The sequence below is a fragment of the Chelonoidis abingdonii genome, chromosome 3, assembly GCF_003597395.2.
Source record: "Chelonoidis abingdonii isolate Lonesome George chromosome 3, CheloAbing_2.0, whole genome shotgun sequence".
Classification (NCBI taxonomy): domain Eukaryota; kingdom Metazoa; phylum Chordata; order Testudines; family Testudinidae; genus Chelonoidis; species Chelonoidis abingdonii.
The window spans coordinates 203,654,093-203,674,685 of record NC_133771.1 but is presented as its reverse complement, the minus strand read 5'-3'; the positions used below and the strand labels follow the sequence as shown (position 1 = coordinate 203,674,685).

Below are 20,593 nucleotides of genomic sequence, written 5' to 3'. Positions count from 1 at the left end.
ATGCAGGCAGTCCCTGTGCCCCCAGTGGAGCCCCACTGAAGTCAATGGAGCTGTGTGCAGATGCAGAGATCTGCTCAGATGATGCAATTTTCAGACTAAGTGCCTAAATGAGTTAGGTCCTGATCCTGCATGGATCTGTGCACAAGTGCAGGAATCCACCCACAGAGAACTCATTCCAAGAGCAGGGCCATCAGCTTTACCTTCTTAGAACCAGACTCTGCTGTAAAGAAAACCAAATCAAACATTGGCTTTACCACCACCCTGGATTTTTAATTGTGAGTCCTGTCATGAGAATAAAGAGATGTGCAGTTACCTGAACATCAGCTGTGACAATCTGAAAGATTTTTTAAAAAATTAGGATTGACCTTTTAAATTGACACTATCAAGTTAAAAACTCTAATTGCCTCGTGTGTGTTACCAATGACATGTTGAGAGTATTACAGGATAAAGAATTTTAAACATCTAATTTACATATGCCTATTTGCTTTTTGTGCTTCTTTCAGTTTATACAATGGGATAAGATTCCTTTGTGTTTCAAGTCTGATTCCCTTTCTCATCCACTAGCATAATGCTGCCATGCCTGGACTACAAACACAGTCAGGGAAAGATGTACATCTCAGCTTTCACTGACAGCTGGCTTAAAAATGTTCTTGAAAACCCTGATGTTTATAGTAGGTTTTATAAAAAACTTAATTGATTTTTTTCTAATTATGGCCCCCAGCTTGCTTAACTGTATGGATGTGAATAGTCCCCATTAACTACTCAGGTGTGTCGAGTTAAGCACATGCCAAAAATGTTAACAAGGTCAAAGTCTTTGTTTGGTATAAACCTCCTGACAGTGTCCCTTTAAATATCTCATTGAAACACACAGCAAAGTCCTCCAGCAGCAGGAGAGAATCTTTAAATATGCATTATAGTTCATTCCAAATGAAAGAGCTCTCTTCCTCCTAAGGAACGCTAGTGGGCAGCTGTGATTAGATAACAGACAACACCTGAGCAGACGGGAAGTGCTTAAGTTAGTTACCTCTCCCCCTACCCCTTCTATAATAAGGGAGGTATTTTCCAAAGAGGGAGGGTGAGCTGATGAACTAGGAAATCCAGAGTTTGTCGTACTAGCTGTGTCTGGGGAGACCTGGTTGTTTATTCTTTGAGAGGGAGTTTTGGTTTGTTTTTTTTCTAATGTAGGTTCTCAGCAAAACTTTGCCATGAAACCTTTGCTTTTCTCAGCATTTCCACTCCTTCTATTCTTGTCTTCCCTGGGACAGGTATTTAATGAGCAGGTTCACTTGGACTTAGTGAAGTCCAGCCCCAATGTGACTAAAGCTGAAGAGAGGGTAAGTACCAGAGAACAGTAGAAGGTTTGTCCTGAGTATAAATATGTAGATCACCCTCTTCCCCCCTAATAATGCAGTAAACTTAGCTCTCCACTATTCTGTCTCTGTTCTTCTATAAATCCCACTTTCCTCTCTACTCCTCATACACCACAGATGGAAACTAGAAACCATCAAAACTAGTTTTCTATAACCTGGCAGAGGTAGTGATCAGCTGCTACAAGGTTTTGGTTGAAGTGACCATGAGTAAGGAGATTTTCTTGTAACAAGAACTAACCCTCTTTTTTTTTCTTTACAGGCAAACAGGTCCTTGCAAGAGTCTCAGGAGGTGAAACCAGGTAAGAATTAAATTTTAACTACACCATTATTGTTTAAGCCAAGTAAGGTTTCAGTTAAGTCCAAAACTTGCACATTTCCCAGCCTTTGGAATAAAGGCCAGCAGTAATAAAGAGAGTTGCAGAGCTTGCATATTGCAGAGTGGTATTTGGGGGTACCTTACATCAAGAGCTATAGAAAAGTTCCTTCTCCACCCCCAAACTACAGAATACTTCAGAGATTCTTGTTGGAAAATTGGTGCCTTAAGGAAAAAAAACTTAATTGCAACTAATACTATTCCCTCAAACAATCAGTAAGTCAGGTGGCAGAGCCAGATTGAAAAAACAATCCTAGGTCTCTAGGTTGAACATATGTTAAGCCTCATAGGCCCTTCTTTCTTCAAGATACTTTTTTTATGGCAAATGCTGAACCTTTTCCTGCCCAAGGGATGGGTTTTCTAGTTCATTGAGTTAGCTTCTTTCTACCACTCCTAGTTTAACCCCTTTTTTTTCCTTCACCAAAATCTAATGGCTTTCCAGCTAAATTACTTCCTCTTAAAATGATGAGGACTAGGAGTGGGAAACAGTCCCCCAAAACTACTGAACTGATGTCAGTTACTGGGCCATCTGCTCCAAAAAATTCCTCCTCTGTACTGGGGGTGGATTTACTTCTGATTCTATACTTATACCAGGATTCATAATACAGGAGCTATAGAACACACCATCATTTTATGGCAGGCCTCACCAAGTGGTGGTGTTAGTCTTCCAAGTACTGTTCCTTGCTGTGTGATCAAGTTTTGAGACCTGGAAAGAGATGCTGCAGTGTTGCTACTTGTTATGCAAGGCTCTGTATAGAGGCAGAGTCCCAGGAGAAGGAGCTGTGCAAGCAGCAGGAGAGTTTGCTTTTCTGCTGTGATCTTCTTGAGGCAAAGCTGCTTCTTAGGAATGGGGTATTGGTGTTGGGCTGAGATTCCTTGAATAATGGATTTCCCTATAAGCTGTCTGACAATCTCATTTCAGGACTGGTGAATGAATGTAAGTAAAACAAATTACACTTAGACTCTCACTGATTTTTCTCCTCTTGGAAGCTGCTACTGCTCATTAAAGGGGAGACACCAGTATTGGAAGGGGCAAAGATACTTTTTTTTTTTTTTTTTTTTTTTTTTTTTTGCCATCTTTAGCTCTCTGTACCAGTATGTGCAGTATAGCATCACTGCATTCACCTTAATTTAGAAAATACCTTGAAAAATGCTCCAATGGAATGCAATTAAGTGCTTGTGGGTTTTTTTGGCAGCATAATGCTGTGTCAAAGGAGTGCAATTAGATATGGAGCGTTCAAATCAAACAGGGCTCATTTCCCAATTGTAGTGAAGAGATAAGAGAGACTTAATGGATTGTCTCATCTTCTTGTCAAAGGGCTCGACAAACCTACTGAAGCAGTTGTAAAGCTACCTTGCTCAACAAAGTTGTGCCTTAATAGCCCTTGCCTCTGTTTGGGGCCTGTATACATGGAAGTGTTTGGGTCAGCACATGTTAACCCCTTCACTCCTAGTGGATTGTGTTTGCCTTTGAATCTAAGTGAAACTGCATTTTTACGACCTTGCCTAATGCTGACAATGCAGGTGGCAATTCACATGACTCATTTGTTTGAATGCTTAAAGCAGAAGTTTATATAGATTAGGCAGTCTCCCAAAAAAGAAGCTTAACTGCAGTCCATGTGACACAAAGCACGTCTTGAATGCGTGGTGCATCCAAACAGCATTTGCAGCTACACGGGAATCTAAGGTCCCATAGTGATCTGGGTAAATCTGGATGTGCCAAATACGGCTGCTTAGTGATCTGCAAGTTGCAGCAGCATCTCCAGGCAGTTAAAGAGCTTTAACCTGCTCTTCAGACATTTTTTCAGATTAAAAAGCACTGAGTAACTTGTCTCCCAATTCAGCCGTGCACTGGCAGAGGCAGGGGGACATGGTTTCTCACTGTTTGCTTCTAGATGCTACCAGTTCCTGCCATCAGTGTCCAAATGTCCTGTCCCCAAAAGTAAAATATCTGTCTCAAAGTTACCTGAGAAGCACTGGATCACATGGAGCACTATTTACTGATTCCATTTCTAACCTTATTGACCTCTGAGTACCTAACTAGCTCTTAAAGTTTTGTACAGCTGGGAAATGAGTAATTCTTAGAACCATCCCAGGACTGGAGGTAACTTTCTTTAAATCACAATAAACCTAGATATGGATTGTCTATAACTTTCCATCTTCCAATATGAATTGGAAAGCTTCAGAGCTGTACTCTGGGGTGTGATCATTCTATAAAACATCTTTGGTAACTCAAGCTCCTGTGTTAGCCTAAGACTTTCTTTAGAGATAAGGCTATGTTTACACTACCATATATGCCAGCAAACCTTATGTTGCTCAGAGGTGTGAAAATTCCACCTCCTGGAGTGACATCAATTATGCCAGCATAAGCAGTAATGTGCGCAGTGCTATGTTGGCAGGAGAGCTTCTCCCACTGCCACTCATTGGGGATGATTAATGTCGATGGGGGAGCTCTGTTTCATTGGCCTAGAGTCTCTACATGAGAGCATCAGTACAGCTGTGCTGCTGAAAGTTTGCTAGTGTAGACATGGCCTTATTTTCACACCCCTCTACTTCCCATGCCACAGCCGCTGAGCCCAGATCCTCAAAGGCTTTTTAGGTGCTTTGCCCATTGATTTCAATGGGAGTTAAGCAGTTGAATAAGCCTGGGGATCTGGGACTCAGCTCCTAGCAAATTACTTGCATGGTCTTTTTAGTGTAATGGAGTCTTATAATATACCTAGTCACTGAGGGACAGGTGCAGGGGAGGGTGAAGAGCTTTTTGTCTGAAGCAGGAGAGTGGAAATCTTTCTGAGATGAAAGGGAACACTTTCAGGGAAGGCTTCAGCTTGAATCTCTCTCTCTCTCTCTCATCTTGTCTTCCAGAGCTTGGGCTCCCTTGGATTTTGGTGTATGTCCCTGTGAGAAGTTGCCATAGAGTCCTGAAGGAAAAACTTGGGGAGTTTTCTCCTCCAACATATAACCATTTTCAGCTAAATATTTGGTGCAACTGGACCATATGGGCAGGCTCCAGAAAACACATAATCATTTATATCAAAGAATTTGTAACTGATGAAGACTGTGACAAAAATGAGGATAAAATCCTATTTCAAGGAGTCTCTTCATTAGTAGAAAACACTGTCATCTATGCTTGTTGGAACAAGAAGATTCATGTCTTTGCTACCTATGCCCGGGCTGTCCATGTAGTATTTCTGATGAAGTATTCTTCAAACCCTAAAAACAAATACTTTAAAGGAAAGTATTATATATTCAAACACCGTGACATTGACTCCTCTTCTGAAAATATCTTAGTTTCTCAAACCCCTGTTCCAAAATCAAAGAAAACTAGTCACAGCACTCCTAGATCTAACAAAGTATCAGTAATATACCATGGAGAGACTTCAGATGATACAAACATTAGTACAGCTTCAAGTACTGAGAATCTTAACAAGACAACTGTACTTAATAACACAGGGTTATTACAGGTAGGGGGTGAAGGTCAAAATGTCACAGTTCTTGACAGTTCTCTTCCGCTTATACCTCAGCATGGTGCAAGGACTCAACCTTTCAAACCAGAAGTTCAGAGCTTGCTGGAGTCTCTCAATTTGTCTACAACATCAATGGACAAAGAGAAGAGTCTTGGCATAGGAAAGTCTTTTGAAAGACTACCCCAAACTGCAGCACCTGATATCTGGGAGCTGAGACCCTCAGAGTGTGAAGAGGTCCTGGTGGACTTTAGCAAGGTGTACAGGCCAAAAAGTCTTCCAGGCTTTCTTTCTGAGACTCCTTACTTAAGTGTTTCTCATCTAACTGATCCCTCGAAATCTATGGAGTTAGAAGGACCAGAGAGCGAAATGTCCTTCATACTCACTAGTTTGAAGCAAACTAATATGGAAGATTTACAACTAAAAATAAATCCAACACCTCTGAGTTACCCTGTTTTGGACTCGTATTTGCATTCCCTAGCCCATGACAGAGTAGAAACCATAGGAGATGATGATATTGGCTCTACCCCTTCCCAAAGTCTCAGCATGGTTACCTTGGTGAATGATGATCTTTTGCAGTCAAACATCTTGGCTTATAAAGTAGTGAGCAGTCACAGTGATAGCCTTGCGAGAAGTTCATTGCCTAGCCTCAGAATGACCAATCAGGATCAAGTGGTGCTTGGTGATCAGTCACAGCCTGAGACAAGGGGAATGGATAAAGCTGGAAGTTACCAAATAAGTTCGACTCAAAGGGTCAGTGGAGATGGGTCTGTAACTGATCTGGATCTGAGAACAACGAACCTCAAAACTATTGACCCTCTTGATGTTTCTGTTCTAGAAAGTTCTATGGAAGTCACTGACCAGCCAGAAATCACATTGGTTACTGCAGCACCATATGGTTTGTCAGATGGTGAGCACCACTTGAGGCTCCAAAGCAGTCAATGTGTGGATTCAGCTTCTGTAGAACTAGAAAGCATCCTTCCAAGTACAGAAGTGTCCCTGCATCTTGCTGCTAAGGTAAATGTGTCAGAGGTGCTCTATTTGGGCATGAAAAGCAGCCAGCAGATGGCCCTGGTTACAGGACTGGAGCCAGTTCCAAGTACAGAAATTTCTCTTCCTCTAGCTGCCTCAGAACTGAAGCTCACCCCAAGTACAGAAACCTCCCTTTCTGTCCTTCTCACAGAACTGGAGCCAGTCATCCCCTTTCCACATACAGAACCATCCCTTTCTCCAACTGCCTCAGAACTGGGCCCTCTCCTCTTCCCAAGCCCAGAAGTGTCCCTTCCTGTGTTTCCCACAGAAACAGAGCCTGTCATGCCTTTCCTAAGTACAGAACCATCCCTTCCTCCAGCTGCCTCAGAAATGAGACCTCTCCCCTTCCCAGGTACAGAAGTGACTTTTCCTCTGACTGCTATGGAACTGGAGCCTGTCATCCCAAGTAGAGAAGCGTCTTTTCCACCAGCTGCACTTAAAAATGAGCTCCATTTGAGAACAAAAAGCAACCACTACAGTGACACTGACACAGAGCTAGATCATATCCCTCTAAGTACAACTGTGCTGCTTCGTCCAGCTGCTCAGGAGGAGGACCTGTTGAAAGACAAGCCTCCCTCAAAGCCACACAGTGACTGCTGTGGGGCTCCAGCTGCTACAGAACACAGACGTGCCCTTCCAAGGACAACACAATCTCTTAATTTCTTTCTTCAAGAAAAGAGAATAGGTGTCCAACAATCAATGCTAAAAGGTGAGAGAAAGGAGAGCATCCATGAGGCAGTAACTGCACACCCTGGAAAGGCTGGTGAAAGGAACTTAATCACAAACTTCATCACTGGCAACTTCTTCTCAGACACCACTCAGCTGCAAGCCTTAAAACCAGAACCTGAGCTTGGATGTCTTAGATCTGAGGGCCATAGAAGTAAAGTTTCTCCAGTAACTGAGTACCTTGCTAAAACACCCTTAGTGGTAACAAGGATGGATAGAGTAAAGCAAAATGAGCTCATGTTTAAAAATAGTCTTATGACCTCTAATACTAGGGCTACTCCACCTCTGGAGCACATAGTCTTGAACACTAAAGTTAAATTGACTGAGCCCGTAAAGGAGATCAGTAACATAACACTGAACCAAATATTCCCAGATACCACAAAACCTCATGAAGTGCAGCAAACCACTGAGTGGAGCAGTGCCTCTCAGAGCTCTGCTAGTGCATATAGTAATGCTCTGACTCCAGCTAAAAAACTGGTACCGAAAGAGAGCGTAGCTTCACATACTGTCCAATCATCTTCTGCTCGCGCACCTGAGAATGCATCTTCTTCAGAAGCAAGAGTCCTCCTGAACTACGTTGGTATGTTTAACATTTACTGTGTATCTAGGTAAATCTTTGTCTCTTGGTTTAAATCATGAGCAACCATGTGGCTGGGTTGAGGAGTGGGGGATGCTGTGGATTCTGTAGCCCTCTGCTGTTGTAACTACATTAGCAGTACTCTGCAGCATGCATACAGTATTTGATGCTGAATTAGAAGTTTCTGTACACACACATCTGATGCTGAATGCTTGCAGCTGCTGTGCAAAATATGCAGTTACTGGCTTCTAATTATTCTTGTTAATGCTGATCAGCTCAGCAGATGAGTCCAAGAGAAATATGAAAAATAGGAGTTTCTTTGCACTAACATGCAATCTAGTCTAGGAATTCTAATGACTGGGATTGTGGAACTAGCATCCTAGCTGTAGTCTGAAGGGACAGTCGGAGTGTTTGGTTTCAAGTTTCATTTCATAACAACTAGGCAGCCCATGTGCCAAAATTCTTCCTCCCACCTAATCTGAAGGGCATCGTGTCCCCTTTTGAGTGCCCATCTCAATTGGCTCTAATAGAATAACAACTTTGTTTTGTTTTTTTCTTTCTCTCTGCAATCTGATTTTTGGACCCCAGTGTTCTTGTGACTGGCATTATTGGAAGTCTGATCATTTATACCCTCTTGTGATCACCAAAAAGGATGTTTGAGCTCTATTTGCTTCCTCCCCCTCTGCAGACTTCATTGTCCCATCAGTCCTGGGAGTGTGAGACTCTTTTGAACTTATCTTGTTCCTCCCCAGTCCTGTCTCGAGTGTCAGTGGCAAGGTTTCTTACACTAAACCTCTTTGCTACTGCCAGATCCTGATGACCCGGGGGACAGATTCTTGCTATCCAGCTAGCATGGCTCTTGGTGGAGCTGGCTGAAGTGCAAATATTTCAGTAACTTGACTGTTTCAATTATCAAACAAATGATTTACCCAGCAGTCTGCCCAGCTATAGAGCTGGTGGAAACAATTAAAAATTAGACTGACATGTCTCTGGTCATAATGAATAACTTGACCAGCTCTATCCTTAACCTTTAGAATTTTCCTCAAGTAGGAAGGGGTAACTGCACTGGTTCTTCAGAGAACTGGCAGAGTCATGCCTGTTTGCATAGCTAACCAAGAGCCCCAGGAATAGTTTTTACACTCTTCAAACTTTTTTAACAATTTAAAGCAAGAGAAGGTAGAAAAACAACCTGGCAGTAGGAATGACCTCAGACAGGTCTTTCTATAATGGAAGGAATTGACTTTGCTTGTAAACAAGGTTGGTTTGTTTTTTCAGTTTCTAGAATGAAGATTGATATTACTGATTTTCTTTTCCTTCCATGCATTATCCTTCCTCCTCAGTGCCAAAATTACCTTGGTTGTTGCTGTATCTTCCTGTAAGAAGTTGCCACGTCACCTTGAAAGATGAAATTGGGACATTTTCCCCACCAGCACATAGTGGTATTCAAACCAACATCTGGTGCAACTGGACCATTTGGGCAGGCCCCCAAAAACACATCTTGATTTACATAAAGGGATTTCAGGGGAAGGAAGATTGTGATGAAAACCCAGATAAAATAATTTTTGAAGGGGTCTTGTCAAGTGTGGAAAGAAAAGTAGTTTATGCTTGTAAGAACCAAGGTACTCTGATCTTTGCTACTCAAGCTTGGGCTGTCCATGTTGTGTTTCTGTCCAAGAGCAATTCCTTAAACCGTGAACGCACGTATTTCAAAGGACAGTATTATGTATTCAAAGACTATGAAACTTCAAGATCTACTGCAGCTCCTCAAGAGCCAGTTCAGAAAACAACTAGGAGAACTAAGCACGGCAGTATCCGATTCTACCCTAAATCACCCATAAAACGGTACAGAGGTCTTCTGGATTTTGTAAAGACCAGCACAGCTCATAATGAAAATCAACAGCTTAACAAGCTTCCTACGTTAGACAAAGAAGGTTGGCACAAAGATGGAAGCTCACCAAGACTAGAAACTTTCTTCAGGTTTGTTCTTGGGAACAACACACACATCCGTCTCTTAAAAGCTGTGGACAACATGACCTTCAGCACTCATGATCTGAAGTGGCAGCAGTTTACAAAATCTTTGGATAATGAAAACAGTAGGGAAGAAAAACGTTCTGACTTTCTAATGGTAACCCCAGCATTAAATATATTAAGGCTAAACATCCAAAATGAGAGAGCGCAAACTATTGCTTTTGGTAAACTTACAGACAGGCCAACAATCCACTCAAACCCGGTCTCTGAGACTCTGCATTTAAAGAAGCCCATGAAATCTGTGGAGATGCAAAGTGTCAAAACAACCAAGTCAGTAGGACCCCAGCACAGCTCAGTTGCTCTCTGGAGACCAGCTGCTATGGAAGACCTGCAGACAGAGGCAATTCAAGCTGTGCATAGAGATCCTACTCCTCATCGTGTCTTGCAATCTCTGCAGGGCACATGGGAAAAACAGAACATTCGAATGACCTCTTCTCAAAGCTTTAGAGCTGCGCCGATCAAAGACAGAGAGGTTCTCCAGTCAAACCATGTGAATGATGAGAGTGTGGCCAGTCATCCTGCTGCTTTTGTGGAAGACTTCCAGCCTAATGCAGGGCTGAGCAGGGACAGTCAAGAAGTAGCTGGTCTGGTACAGAATGTGATGAACTTGGAGAGAAGCATTCAAGAAAGCCATAGTGAACATCAAACACACAGAAAGGGAAATGACAAAAGTGATCTGTACATGAAGCCAGCTTCTGCCCTCAAAAATGTTAAACTTAATGTTGAGCCTTTTATTTTGGGAACTCCTAAGAAAGTTCTCAAAACAGAGTCCATCCTGGTTACTGTAGCCCTACCCAACATGCTGAATGTCTCTAGCAGTTACCATGCAGAGACCACTGCTACTGAATTCAAATCTGTTCTCCTGAGCAGCACCAGAAGTGGTCCATTGGGAAAGACAGCTGCTGCCGCACACCTTGGCACTCCAGGAACCCAAGACACAGAACCTCCACTGATCATGAGCACAAAATCACCTCCTTCCTATGCTGCTTCTGGTGGAGTATCAAAGGACACTGCATCCTTGAAAATAGAACATGAGAGAGATTCCTTTGGTAAGTAGTTGCTCTAATTAAGCAAACTTTATATGGTTAAAATATCTACTTGGATTGGCAGATGTTATTGCCTTAACATGACCATACAAAGACAGTGTTTCTAGAGTCTATGGGTGTAGCTTTTTTTTATCGCTTTAGAAAGATGCTTCCTGTCAGGGTCAGAAATAACTTTGGGAAGTGTTGGGTGACTTGACATGAAGATTTTTTCACCATCCTCATTGCTTTGAATATAAACAGCACATCTCCCTATAAACCTCTTCTTCCTCTGACACAGCTAGGCACAGGAAAGTTGTGTTTTTTTTTTTTATGCACTAGACATCTAGGCCCACGTTCTTCTCTCAGCATTTATAGCATTTAACAGGACTTGGGCCTACATTTGTGCCATATTTGTTGAGATTCTTATACCAACTCTTCACAGTTAAAACTGCAATGGTCTGCATTTGTCAGTGTGTTTCCTTGCCTCACCTCCTCCTCTAAAACCCACTCTTTTGCTTGCCTCAAAATTCACAGGTTTGGTTTGTAACTGATGGGGTGTTTTTCCTACCAAACTTTAGTGAACCTCGACTTTTTAGATGTCAGTCCAACATCTTTGAACGCTCCTGCCACTTCATGTGGTGGGAAGAAAATTTAGGGCCTGCCTATGCTGCCCTGAAGTCTGGATTAAGGGAGTGAATAGATGAGCACCAGAGTGCTATGCTGTAGCTCCCCCATGTGGTTGCTGTGGGTGTGAATGTAAAAGTCTTGAGTTTGCCTCTAACTCCAAACTGTGGGGCAGAGTAGACATGCCCTTAGTTTACTGGCCTCTCATTGTGAGATCCAACACATGGTACCAGACTCTAGTTTATTAAATAGAATTTCTGTACTTAGAGCAGTGCTATGGTACAGCTGCTCTAGCAAGTTCAAAGCAACACTGGGAAACCTCTTTAGGCTTTTGATGTGTAACTTGTCTTTTTGTGTGTGTGCTTTTTTTTTTTTAAGACGAGCTCAGGACTCCTCATTGCAGAAGCACCTCAGACTGTAACCTGATCACTAGGCCTATTCTTTATAAAGTATCACTAGCACAAATGGCGCTTCTATTAAAGTTATAATTGAATAGTAAAACTGTGTTCTTCCCTTTTTAGCTTTACTCAATGGTTTACTCAAATTGGCCTTTCTTTTTCACCCTGACAGATATGGCTTCCATCTTCACCTCTCTCAAAAATGATACCACACTGGAATCCCAGCACAATCCTGGAGGTAACTGACTTGGGCAGGGGAAGTGTTTTATTGTGGGTGAGGTTCTGAAATGAGACAAGCATTTAACATTTTGACCAGATCCCAGATTAAAGATGGGACATTAACCACTTGCTTCCAGCTAATAGTCATAAATTAGAACTGAAGACTTGTCAGGGTTTTAATGACTAAATATGAACAATAAAATTATATGGTATATACTACAGCAGAATACAATGCCCTTGATAACTAATGAAAAGCGGCTGATGCCTCCAGGGATGTGGGGAAGGAGATGGGGAGCCTGTATATGACATTAGGTTGAAAGCCTTGGAGTGGGCTCCCTTACTAGTCTCATCTTCTATGGTCACAGCCACCCCCGGTCAGCAGATTATATAGTACTTCAGAGGAAGGCTAACAAGAACCACCTACCAAACCAAGCTAATTGTGTCTAACCCCTGCTGGACCTGGAAAAATCCCTGAAGTAAAAGCAGGGGTAGCAGGGTTTCTTACCCAGGGCCAATGTGGGGGCTGGTGTTGTCAACCAACACATCCCCTCACAATCAGTATAAATTACTAAACAGATAGCCCAAGGTTGGATACACCTGTCCTCATTTGGAGCCTGGTGATGGTATAATCTTTCCAACACTGTTCTATAGAGCCCCAGGCCAGGGTTGTGATCCTGAATTCCCCTCTTGACTTTGACAGGAGCAGGATTGCAATTAAGGTTGCTTATCTTTGTAATTAATGCTGGAGCTGCATGCATAGCACCTGCATGTGAGGTCTGTTGGTTTATTATCTTTGTGCTTGTGTATATGCTGTTTCCTTGAACACTTAAAGAAACTGGTGCTCGTTCATCAGTGGTTATTTATGCAGTGTGCCAATGGACCTTCATTTATTGTGCTTTCCTTTATAACTCACTGGAGATTTCTGATCTCATGGGAACAGGACAGGGTGAAGGATGCTTAGTTATCTTGTCTATGCCTTTTAAAAAGGAAGTCTAATATAAGCAAGCAAAAGATCCCAAAGCATGATTCCTAAGAGTAGGTGTATTAACTAGAACTGGGTGGATACTGCAAAATTTTTCCCTGGATACTTAAGAACTAGATGCAGTTGTATTCATGCACTTGTTAGTCTATGACTAGGGTAAAATTTTTACCAGCCTGACTGTTGGGAGACAGCAACTTTAATATCTAGTGTTCAAATGCTCTTAGAAAGTCAACTTGTGTTCCATGAATTTGAGCCAGAAACCCAATCAAATGATGCTCATCCAATGAGGAACAGATATAAAAATCTGTCCCTTGCATGACCAAAAGCAACTTAAAAAAAAGCTGCAAGTCAGATTGTGAGCAGTGAGCCAAAGAACCAATCTGCACAAATAGTCAATCCTAATTTTTCTAATATTCATTCACATATGAAGAAGTTAAATGACATTGTAGCAAACATGCATCCTGGTAGTCTTAACTTTGGCATCCTATCCAATTTGCACTTGCAGCATTCTGCCTACCTAAACCACCCTCTGTGCAGCTTTACTTAAGAGACAAAAATATCAGGTTAAACAGCTTGTCATCCCAAGGGAGACTGCCTTGTTGGTAGCAAGTGGAAGGCTACAGATTGACTCTAAACTGCGCAGAGTATGTAACCTTGCATAACACTAACATTACTGCATAAATAGTAATCTAACTTGTGATTGTCTCAAACATTGTTCTGTCTGTGTGGCACAACTTCTAAAAGGATCAACCTAATATGGCACTGACTGACTTATTCAAGAAAGTTCTTGGTTTAGCTCTTCTGACTGCATTCTATTGGCAAGAACAGTTACTTAAATCATATCTACATAGCTAAATTCAGTACAATTGAAGCTCCTTGCTAAGGTCTTATTGGGTTTTATTTCTTTTGACAGATGTCTTGTTTGAAGTAACTAGTGAAATTGAACACAAGGGATGGATCCCACATAGTGGAGATGAGCTGAAAAAGGCTTTCATGGAATCCATTAAGCTTCACGTAAGTTGGATGTGTTATGTTGTGCTACTAAACTGCCTTGAGACAAGATCATCCCAGTGCACAGTCCCTCTGGCTCTCTGATGTCCCAGCTTTCACATCCAGAGACCTTCTAAATGCCCCTTCCTGTGCATCTTGCTACCATATGCTAATTTTGTTCCAAAACTAACCCTGTAGTGTCTAGTCCAGTGTCTTGCCTCTGCATTTCTGACAATGCTTAGTCTATGGTAAATTTTTCAATGTACCATAAAATTACAAGCTAATAGATGGGAATATGATACAAAGATCAACATTCGGACAACATAAGATCAGTTCATGGCCTTAACACTCAAGTTCTTTTTTTAAAAAAAACCTGCTACAGTAGCTGTCATCCAATGCTACTTAACTTAAGGAGAGCAGACCTACAAACGTTCGCCTTTAAGGCTGCTGCCTGTGGCTGTTTTCAAGAAAGACCCTGTTCCTCTACAGGAATGAAGTTAACTGATCAATTCTGTGGCGCACAGGACTGGTGTCTGTCTGACACTTCAGAGCTGGGACTTACATTTACATTCAAGTCCTAGCCATAGGTCATATACTCCAGATTGGGTAAACTGGCTCCATTGAGGATTTATACTGACTTTTGCTACTGCTATAGCTGCACTAGTGTAAATCGCTAGTGTAGACAGGCAAAACTGCTGTCTTCAGTGGGTGCAGCTTATCTAGCGTCAAGCACCAGTAAGATCCACCCATGCAGATAGCAGCTTTATTTGTCTTTGCTAGGGATTTGCACCACTGCAGCCACTCCAGTGGCTGGCTAGCTGATGGCTGGAATTGGGCAAATTCCCACTGAAGATAAGACCTCAGCATTTGGCATTAACACAGCTACTCTAGCAGCATTCACCTCCTAGCTTGGCTCACTGCAAGGAAGAAACAAGTACAGAATCCTCCTGGCCTACTGTTTGTAGACAAAACAGCTGCCACATTTACTACAGGATTTAATATTTTCCAAGATAAGGTACTGGGGTAGGGGGGGGGGGGGGGGAGAGAGAGAAGGGGAGGTTACAATTCCCCCTGAACTTCTCATATTGCTGTATGGGAGTCCAAACTAAACGAAGGTAAGGAGTTGCTGGCATGGAAAAGGATTGAAAACTGGTTTAGAGGACAAGTCTTCTTTGGAAGACTCCTCTTAGATTGGTGACTGAGTTTTCTTCCCCGGGGCTGCCACCCATCTATAAAACCACTAAAATACAGACCTCTGTCTTTGTGAGGAAGTCTGAGAGTAGGCTTGACAGTAGTATTTGGCTAAGCTTTGGCCATCCCCTTATGAAAATCAGCATTCTGTTACTTTGCAGATACAAAAGAACCTGAAACTCTTGGTAAGCAAAGTCAATGAAATCAAGTTAAAGGAAATCAAAAGGTATGGCTGGCTGATTGTGTGACCCCTATACCAACTCAAAATCACTTAAATGCAATTGATGCAGTGTCTTATCTAGAACTGTCATTTTTCATAAAAGGAAAATTTAGATTCTAGTTATCTGCTCTAACTTTACCATCCCTCCTCCATCTGTCATGATCAAGCAAGACTTCTACTTTGGATTGCAAATATGGCTTTTCCTGAGAGTAGGAAAACTTCAGATTGGCTGTAGTATGCAATCCCATAGGAATGAAATTGCAACACTACCTTAGGCATTAGTTTTGCACGGAGGCTTTATTGGTGTGGATTAAAATAAAATGATTCTGAAAGTCCCTCCCAGTTTCTGGTTGAAATTTTAGAACACATGGTGGTAGAAGAAGCCTCTGAAGGTAATTGTGTGGTGGTTTGTTTTGTTTTTGTTTCTCCTCCACCCCCCGGCCACTTCATCTAGGACATCAAGTAAACCAAGCTTAGGCTGGTTGAGACTGAAATCATTTGGTCTAATGGCCAGTCTGTGGCCTAGTGAAAAATGAATCTAGTGGTTTCAATCCAGCTCCATGTGGAGGGTTGTCTCAGTCACAACTCACCAAGAATTGAAAGGGGAAAGGATGACAAACTCCTCTCCCCTATAGAAGTAGTCCCTCTAGGGTTGAGACATACATCAGAGGAAGAATCTCTAGTACCTCATCTGTAGATAAATGGAGAATGACTTCCTACTGTACAACCCAGTTCAGTAATATGTACGCAGATGGACATTTCTCTTCTCTGGTTAGCTGAAGTTACTTTGCTTTAATGCAGGACAAATGACCTAAAACCAACATTCACTTTCTGGTTACACTTAAAACCAGAGGAAAGAAATCTGTCTGTCTTACTCCATTCTCAACTGAATGATCTCATTGGCAAATCTATGGGAGCTGAGAAGTTGCAGATGGCTTTATTGTCAGTTAGAGGTATGTGCTTTGCATTATTGAACTGTTTAAAGCTACTGCTGCTCCTTGTAATGGGCTTACCAATCAACATGATAGATCTGGCTGCGGGGGTGGGGGAAAGGAGAGCTTGAGTAAAGCTAGCTTGGAGCACTGTATGTATGTGTAACTTGATTCTTATGCAGTCTCATCCACGTTTTAAAAATGTGGATTGGGGTGGGAATAACACATTAGTTCAAAGTGATATTTCAAGGAAATCCTCTTTTGAAGAAGCACTTGTGTAGCTCTACGGTAGACGTGCTGCACCTGTTCTCTCCACTGCAGATGTGAATGAATGCAACTCTGGAATTGGAATGTGTGGTGATGAGGCTGACTGCCTCAACGAAGATGGCACTTACTTATGTCGCTGTAAAAAAGAGTACGAAGATCGCTCTCCAACAAAATCTGGCACGCTGTGTGTCCGTATTCCACAATCAGGTAGAGGAGACAAAATTATACTTATCTCCTTTCTTTTGAGTAGTGTTGGATTTTAAATTTGCAGCTTCATGCTCTTAAATACCATTTCAAATACAAGTACTATGTATATATTGACACCACACAACTGAATGAATTAATCCGTTATTGTTGTGACAACATATGCCAAATGAGTTCTTCATGTCCAGACGCTTACTCTGAAATGCTCTCAACAGGTATGAGTAGCAAGAACTGTTTAAATACAAGTACCTCACAGTAAGTGGCTAATCTCTTGGCTTTAGTCCTTTGTAACAATAATCACTATGAATCTTCACTTTTGTTGAAATGTGGATTAAGTTTGATTTTAGAAACAACTCTATTGCTGAAAGAATTCAGTCTTTGTGCCTAGCCCCGGATGAGGCAGCAAGGAACCTTTCCCATTTCTTTGCAAGGACTATCAATGCTGGCTGTCCGATGTACTCTAAGTTCTCCATGAGAAAGTAGAACTCCTACTTTGGCGTATTATCTTAAACTGATTTCTAATAGATCTAATGCTAACAGAAATCAGCCACTCTTAAAGTGAGGCTGAGTGCCCACTGAGGGGTTTGTATCAATTTAAAAACCACTTTAATTTGCTATTGTTCAGAGCAAGATTCTTCAGTGGTAAATTGTAAGTTAGGAAGAGACTCCTCTCTTTTCTCCTCCCCACCCCCGAGCTGTTGAAAACCAAATTTACTCTTAAAATTCTAATGATCAAACCTATCTACACTCTGCTGAGCAGGCTGAGGAACAATACTGTTGTGAGAACTTTCAGGGCTGGCTGGGCACAGTGATGTGAGGTAGTAGCCAGTACATGAAAATAGTGTTTCAAAATCCAGCATGTTGGCTTTCAGAATAAGGCTTCTGTTTGGCATGTTTTTATCCTGGGTTGACTGGCTTCACTCCATTAATTATGACAATTACACTCCTAATCCTTTCCCCTCCCCTAGATCTGCTGTAGAGATCTACTTGCTATGACTCGTCTTCCTACATTCTTGCAGAGTTACAACTTGAATTTGGCATACGGGTTTGCAAAAGAATTGGCCAATGGGACCGAGGAACCCTAATGACTACCCCACATTGTCTTGGAATTGTTCATATTTTAGTGGAACTCTGCAGATGACAGCAAGAAAGGGGTTCAGATTCTTCCAGTGTATACACCACTCTTGGGCCTAGTTGCAGAAGTCAAAACAGATGGCATAAATTGTGGGTCAGATTATACCTAGTTAATGTAATCATGCTGAATAGTTGTACATTGTTAATTTAGCCTTTCCTTTGTTAGCTAACTCTTCTCAAATTAATTGACTTCTGAAATGTTCAGAAAAATTTGCCAAACCATTTAACAAAATGAGCCGGCTCCAGATGCCTTTGCCAAAAACACAAGGCAAATGAAATTGTGCCCATATTCATGAATCCTTTTATTCAGCCAGTTCTAACCAAACTACCTTTTTTCTATTTTTATTTTTTTTCCAAAACTAACAGGAGAACAAAATGTACTATAAATCCCACTGGAATGTTTATAGAGAATAAATTGCCTAGGGAGGTTGTGGAATCTCATCTCTGGAGATATTTAAGAGTAGGTTAGATAAATGTCTGTCCAGGATGGTCTAGATAGTATTTGTTCCTGCCATGAGGTCAGGGGACTAGACTCGACCTCTTGAGGTCCCTTCCAGACCTAGAGTCTATGAATGCCCATGTGCTACCAAGTGAGCTCCCCTCTCTCTCTCTGCTATGAGAACTAGAATAGATAGATTGGGTCCCAAATTGTAATGGATTGTAAGTATTGCTAGTGGGGCTCTACCTCATTAAGAGAATCAGAGTAAAACATTATGCTGGGTCTGGAAACCATTCATAGGTCTAAATTCTTCTGCCAGATAGAGGATTGAAGTGAGGAGACCACTGCCTTTGTTCCAGACTACATCCCATCTATCGCCAATAAGAAGCTGCAATTGGACTTTTGCTGTTTAAGCAGAGCATAGAGCAGTTGCTTCAAAGGTGCATGCAATTAATGAGTAAACATAGTTAATGGGTAAAAGTCAGTCAGCTAATTGACTTAGAAGCCAAAGTCCCATATATATTTCTTCAACTTCTCCAAAGGAAGATAAGGTGGGCTAGATAACATCTTTTACTAGACCAACTTCTGCCTCATCCACCTCCTCTCTAATATCCTGGGAGCTACCAGAACATTGCCTGCAATAATCGCTCCAAAGTCACTTTTGAAAATGGCACGTGAACTATTGAAAGTCACTAGGACTCTGGCTCCTAAGTCACGTGGCTTTTGGAAAGTCTTAGCTAGAGGGACTGCCATGGAGGGTCATTCTGAATGTGGTTTGCCTTCAGACTAAAAGCCCCACTGGCAGTTAGCCTCTCAACACAAGACCCATAAACTATAATGTGAGGCTGAATATATAGACTGCCATCTTTCTTTTTAGGTATTGGTGGTTTGTTCAGCTACCTGGAAATTCTAGTCGGTACTACAGTATTCTTCATCTTCATCCTTGTGGTGGTGGCAAGCAGTCTGTGCACAATACTCAGGAAAAGATCCACGAAGAAGGTTTGTATTGAGGAGCCGGTTGCAAGTGAAACACCTTCAGCACAGTCTCAGCTGCCTGTATCTTCTATTAATCTGAGTAACCTTGGTGACCACCTGATCCTAGATCCCTTCCGGCCAAAGCTCAGAGCCAAGCCCCCAGAATGGACATCACAAGTGCGAGCCCACCCAAATGAGACTTATAGAATCTCCTGTGAGCAATCTGAATGTTTGTAAAGCAAACCTGTGCTGAAAGTTTGAGTTTTTTCTACTGATCGCCTCTTTACCATTCATGAACTGAAATGGCCTATTCCTTTCAACAGAACTCGAACAATCCTGGATCTCCTACACTTGTTTCTGTTGGCTGAAGTGAACAGTGCTGTGGCTCAAAAGATTTATTTTGGTTCTTGGTTGGATTCTTGACCCCTGTACTGTCTGTAGGTTTCATATTGCTGATTCTTTGTAACTGGAAGGAGTTGTTTCTGCAAACAGCTGGCCTGTAAATAAAGCTGGTATCTCACTCTGCATGGAAAATGTACACCTTGCGTACTATTAGTGTTAGATGCAAGGAGTGGGGAAGGATGGAAGACTTCTTTTCAGGTTTCCTGCTAACTGTATTATAGTTTTAAGAAAGTTAAATGCCTCTTGTTAGGCAAATATCAACTGAAAACCAGAAGTAAATTAAAGCAATACCAGGGCAATTCTAACTGTATTGCCCTTGGTCTTCCTGCACCTCCTTCCTTCCTTTTTTCTTTCCCTTTTGTTACCTGGGCACTCTGCAGTCCATCTTGCTTTCTTTGCCATCAGATCTAATCTTGTGTACATGTGCTAATGTAAAAATTTTTTTTACATAAAGGTGGTGTCTTTATAACAAATGTCCCATCTTGTCTTACCTCTAAACTCTAGCTGTACAGGATTCCAGCTTCATAATTTTAAATGAGAACTTCATGGAAATGACTTGTCTGAAAATAATGGGGTGTTTGAAATTTTATGGGGGGGTTTGGAGGGGGGCTGAGATCCTACTTAGCATGTGGGGAGGGGAGAAGAGCTTTGTTATGTCTTATCCTTGTCATTGCACTAGAATAAAATACACTTTATAAAATGACTGCAACTTAATTGTGAGGCTCTGAAGGCAATGAAAGAATGGCCTTTTTCAGGCCTATTTCCTGCTGGAGCTGCTCAGCCTTTGTAAATTTCCTGTTCTCATATCCTATCTCTATCTGACCCAGTCCCACAGTGGATGGCAGTGTCTTGTGCTGGTCACTGACTTACTAGTGCCAATCAAGGTTAAATTGTGGAGGAAGAAGAACCTGGGCTACTGAGCTGGAGAACCAGCTCCCCTGCAGGCCCTGCTGCATGAAACATGTCCAGCAGTGAACCAGGCCTGATGTGAGTATGCAGCTGCCAGGTTCTAGCTTGTTGT

At 41.9% G+C, this 20,593-nt stretch overlaps 1 protein-coding gene across 1 annotated transcript in view; it reads left to right on the top strand.

Annotated features, from left to right (window-relative positions):
• The window catches only part of LOC116815173 (uncharacterized), a 41,638-nt gene extending 21,881 nt beyond the window's left edge, over positions 1 to 19,757 (top strand). Inside the window, exons 2-11 of the mRNA XM_075063491.1 lie at positions 1,186 to 1,334; positions 1,630 to 1,669; positions 4,609 to 7,545; positions 8,883 to 10,619; positions 11,790 to 11,855; positions 13,732 to 13,832; positions 15,161 to 15,225; positions 16,021 to 16,172; positions 16,473 to 16,625; positions 19,073 to 19,757. Of these exons, the coding sequence (XP_074919592.1) occupies positions 1,186 to 1,334; positions 1,630 to 1,669; positions 4,609 to 7,545; positions 8,883 to 10,619; positions 11,790 to 11,855; positions 13,732 to 13,832; positions 15,161 to 15,225; positions 16,021 to 16,172; positions 16,473 to 16,625; positions 19,073 to 19,407 (5,735 nt within the window). The 3' untranslated portion in view covers positions 19,408 to 19,757. The remainder of the gene's footprint in view (positions 1 to 1,185; positions 1,335 to 1,629; positions 1,670 to 4,608; positions 7,546 to 8,882; positions 10,620 to 11,789; positions 11,856 to 13,731; positions 13,833 to 15,160; positions 15,226 to 16,020; positions 16,173 to 16,472; positions 16,626 to 19,072) is intronic.
• The last annotated feature ends 836 nt before the right edge of the window (positions 19,758 to 20,593 follow it).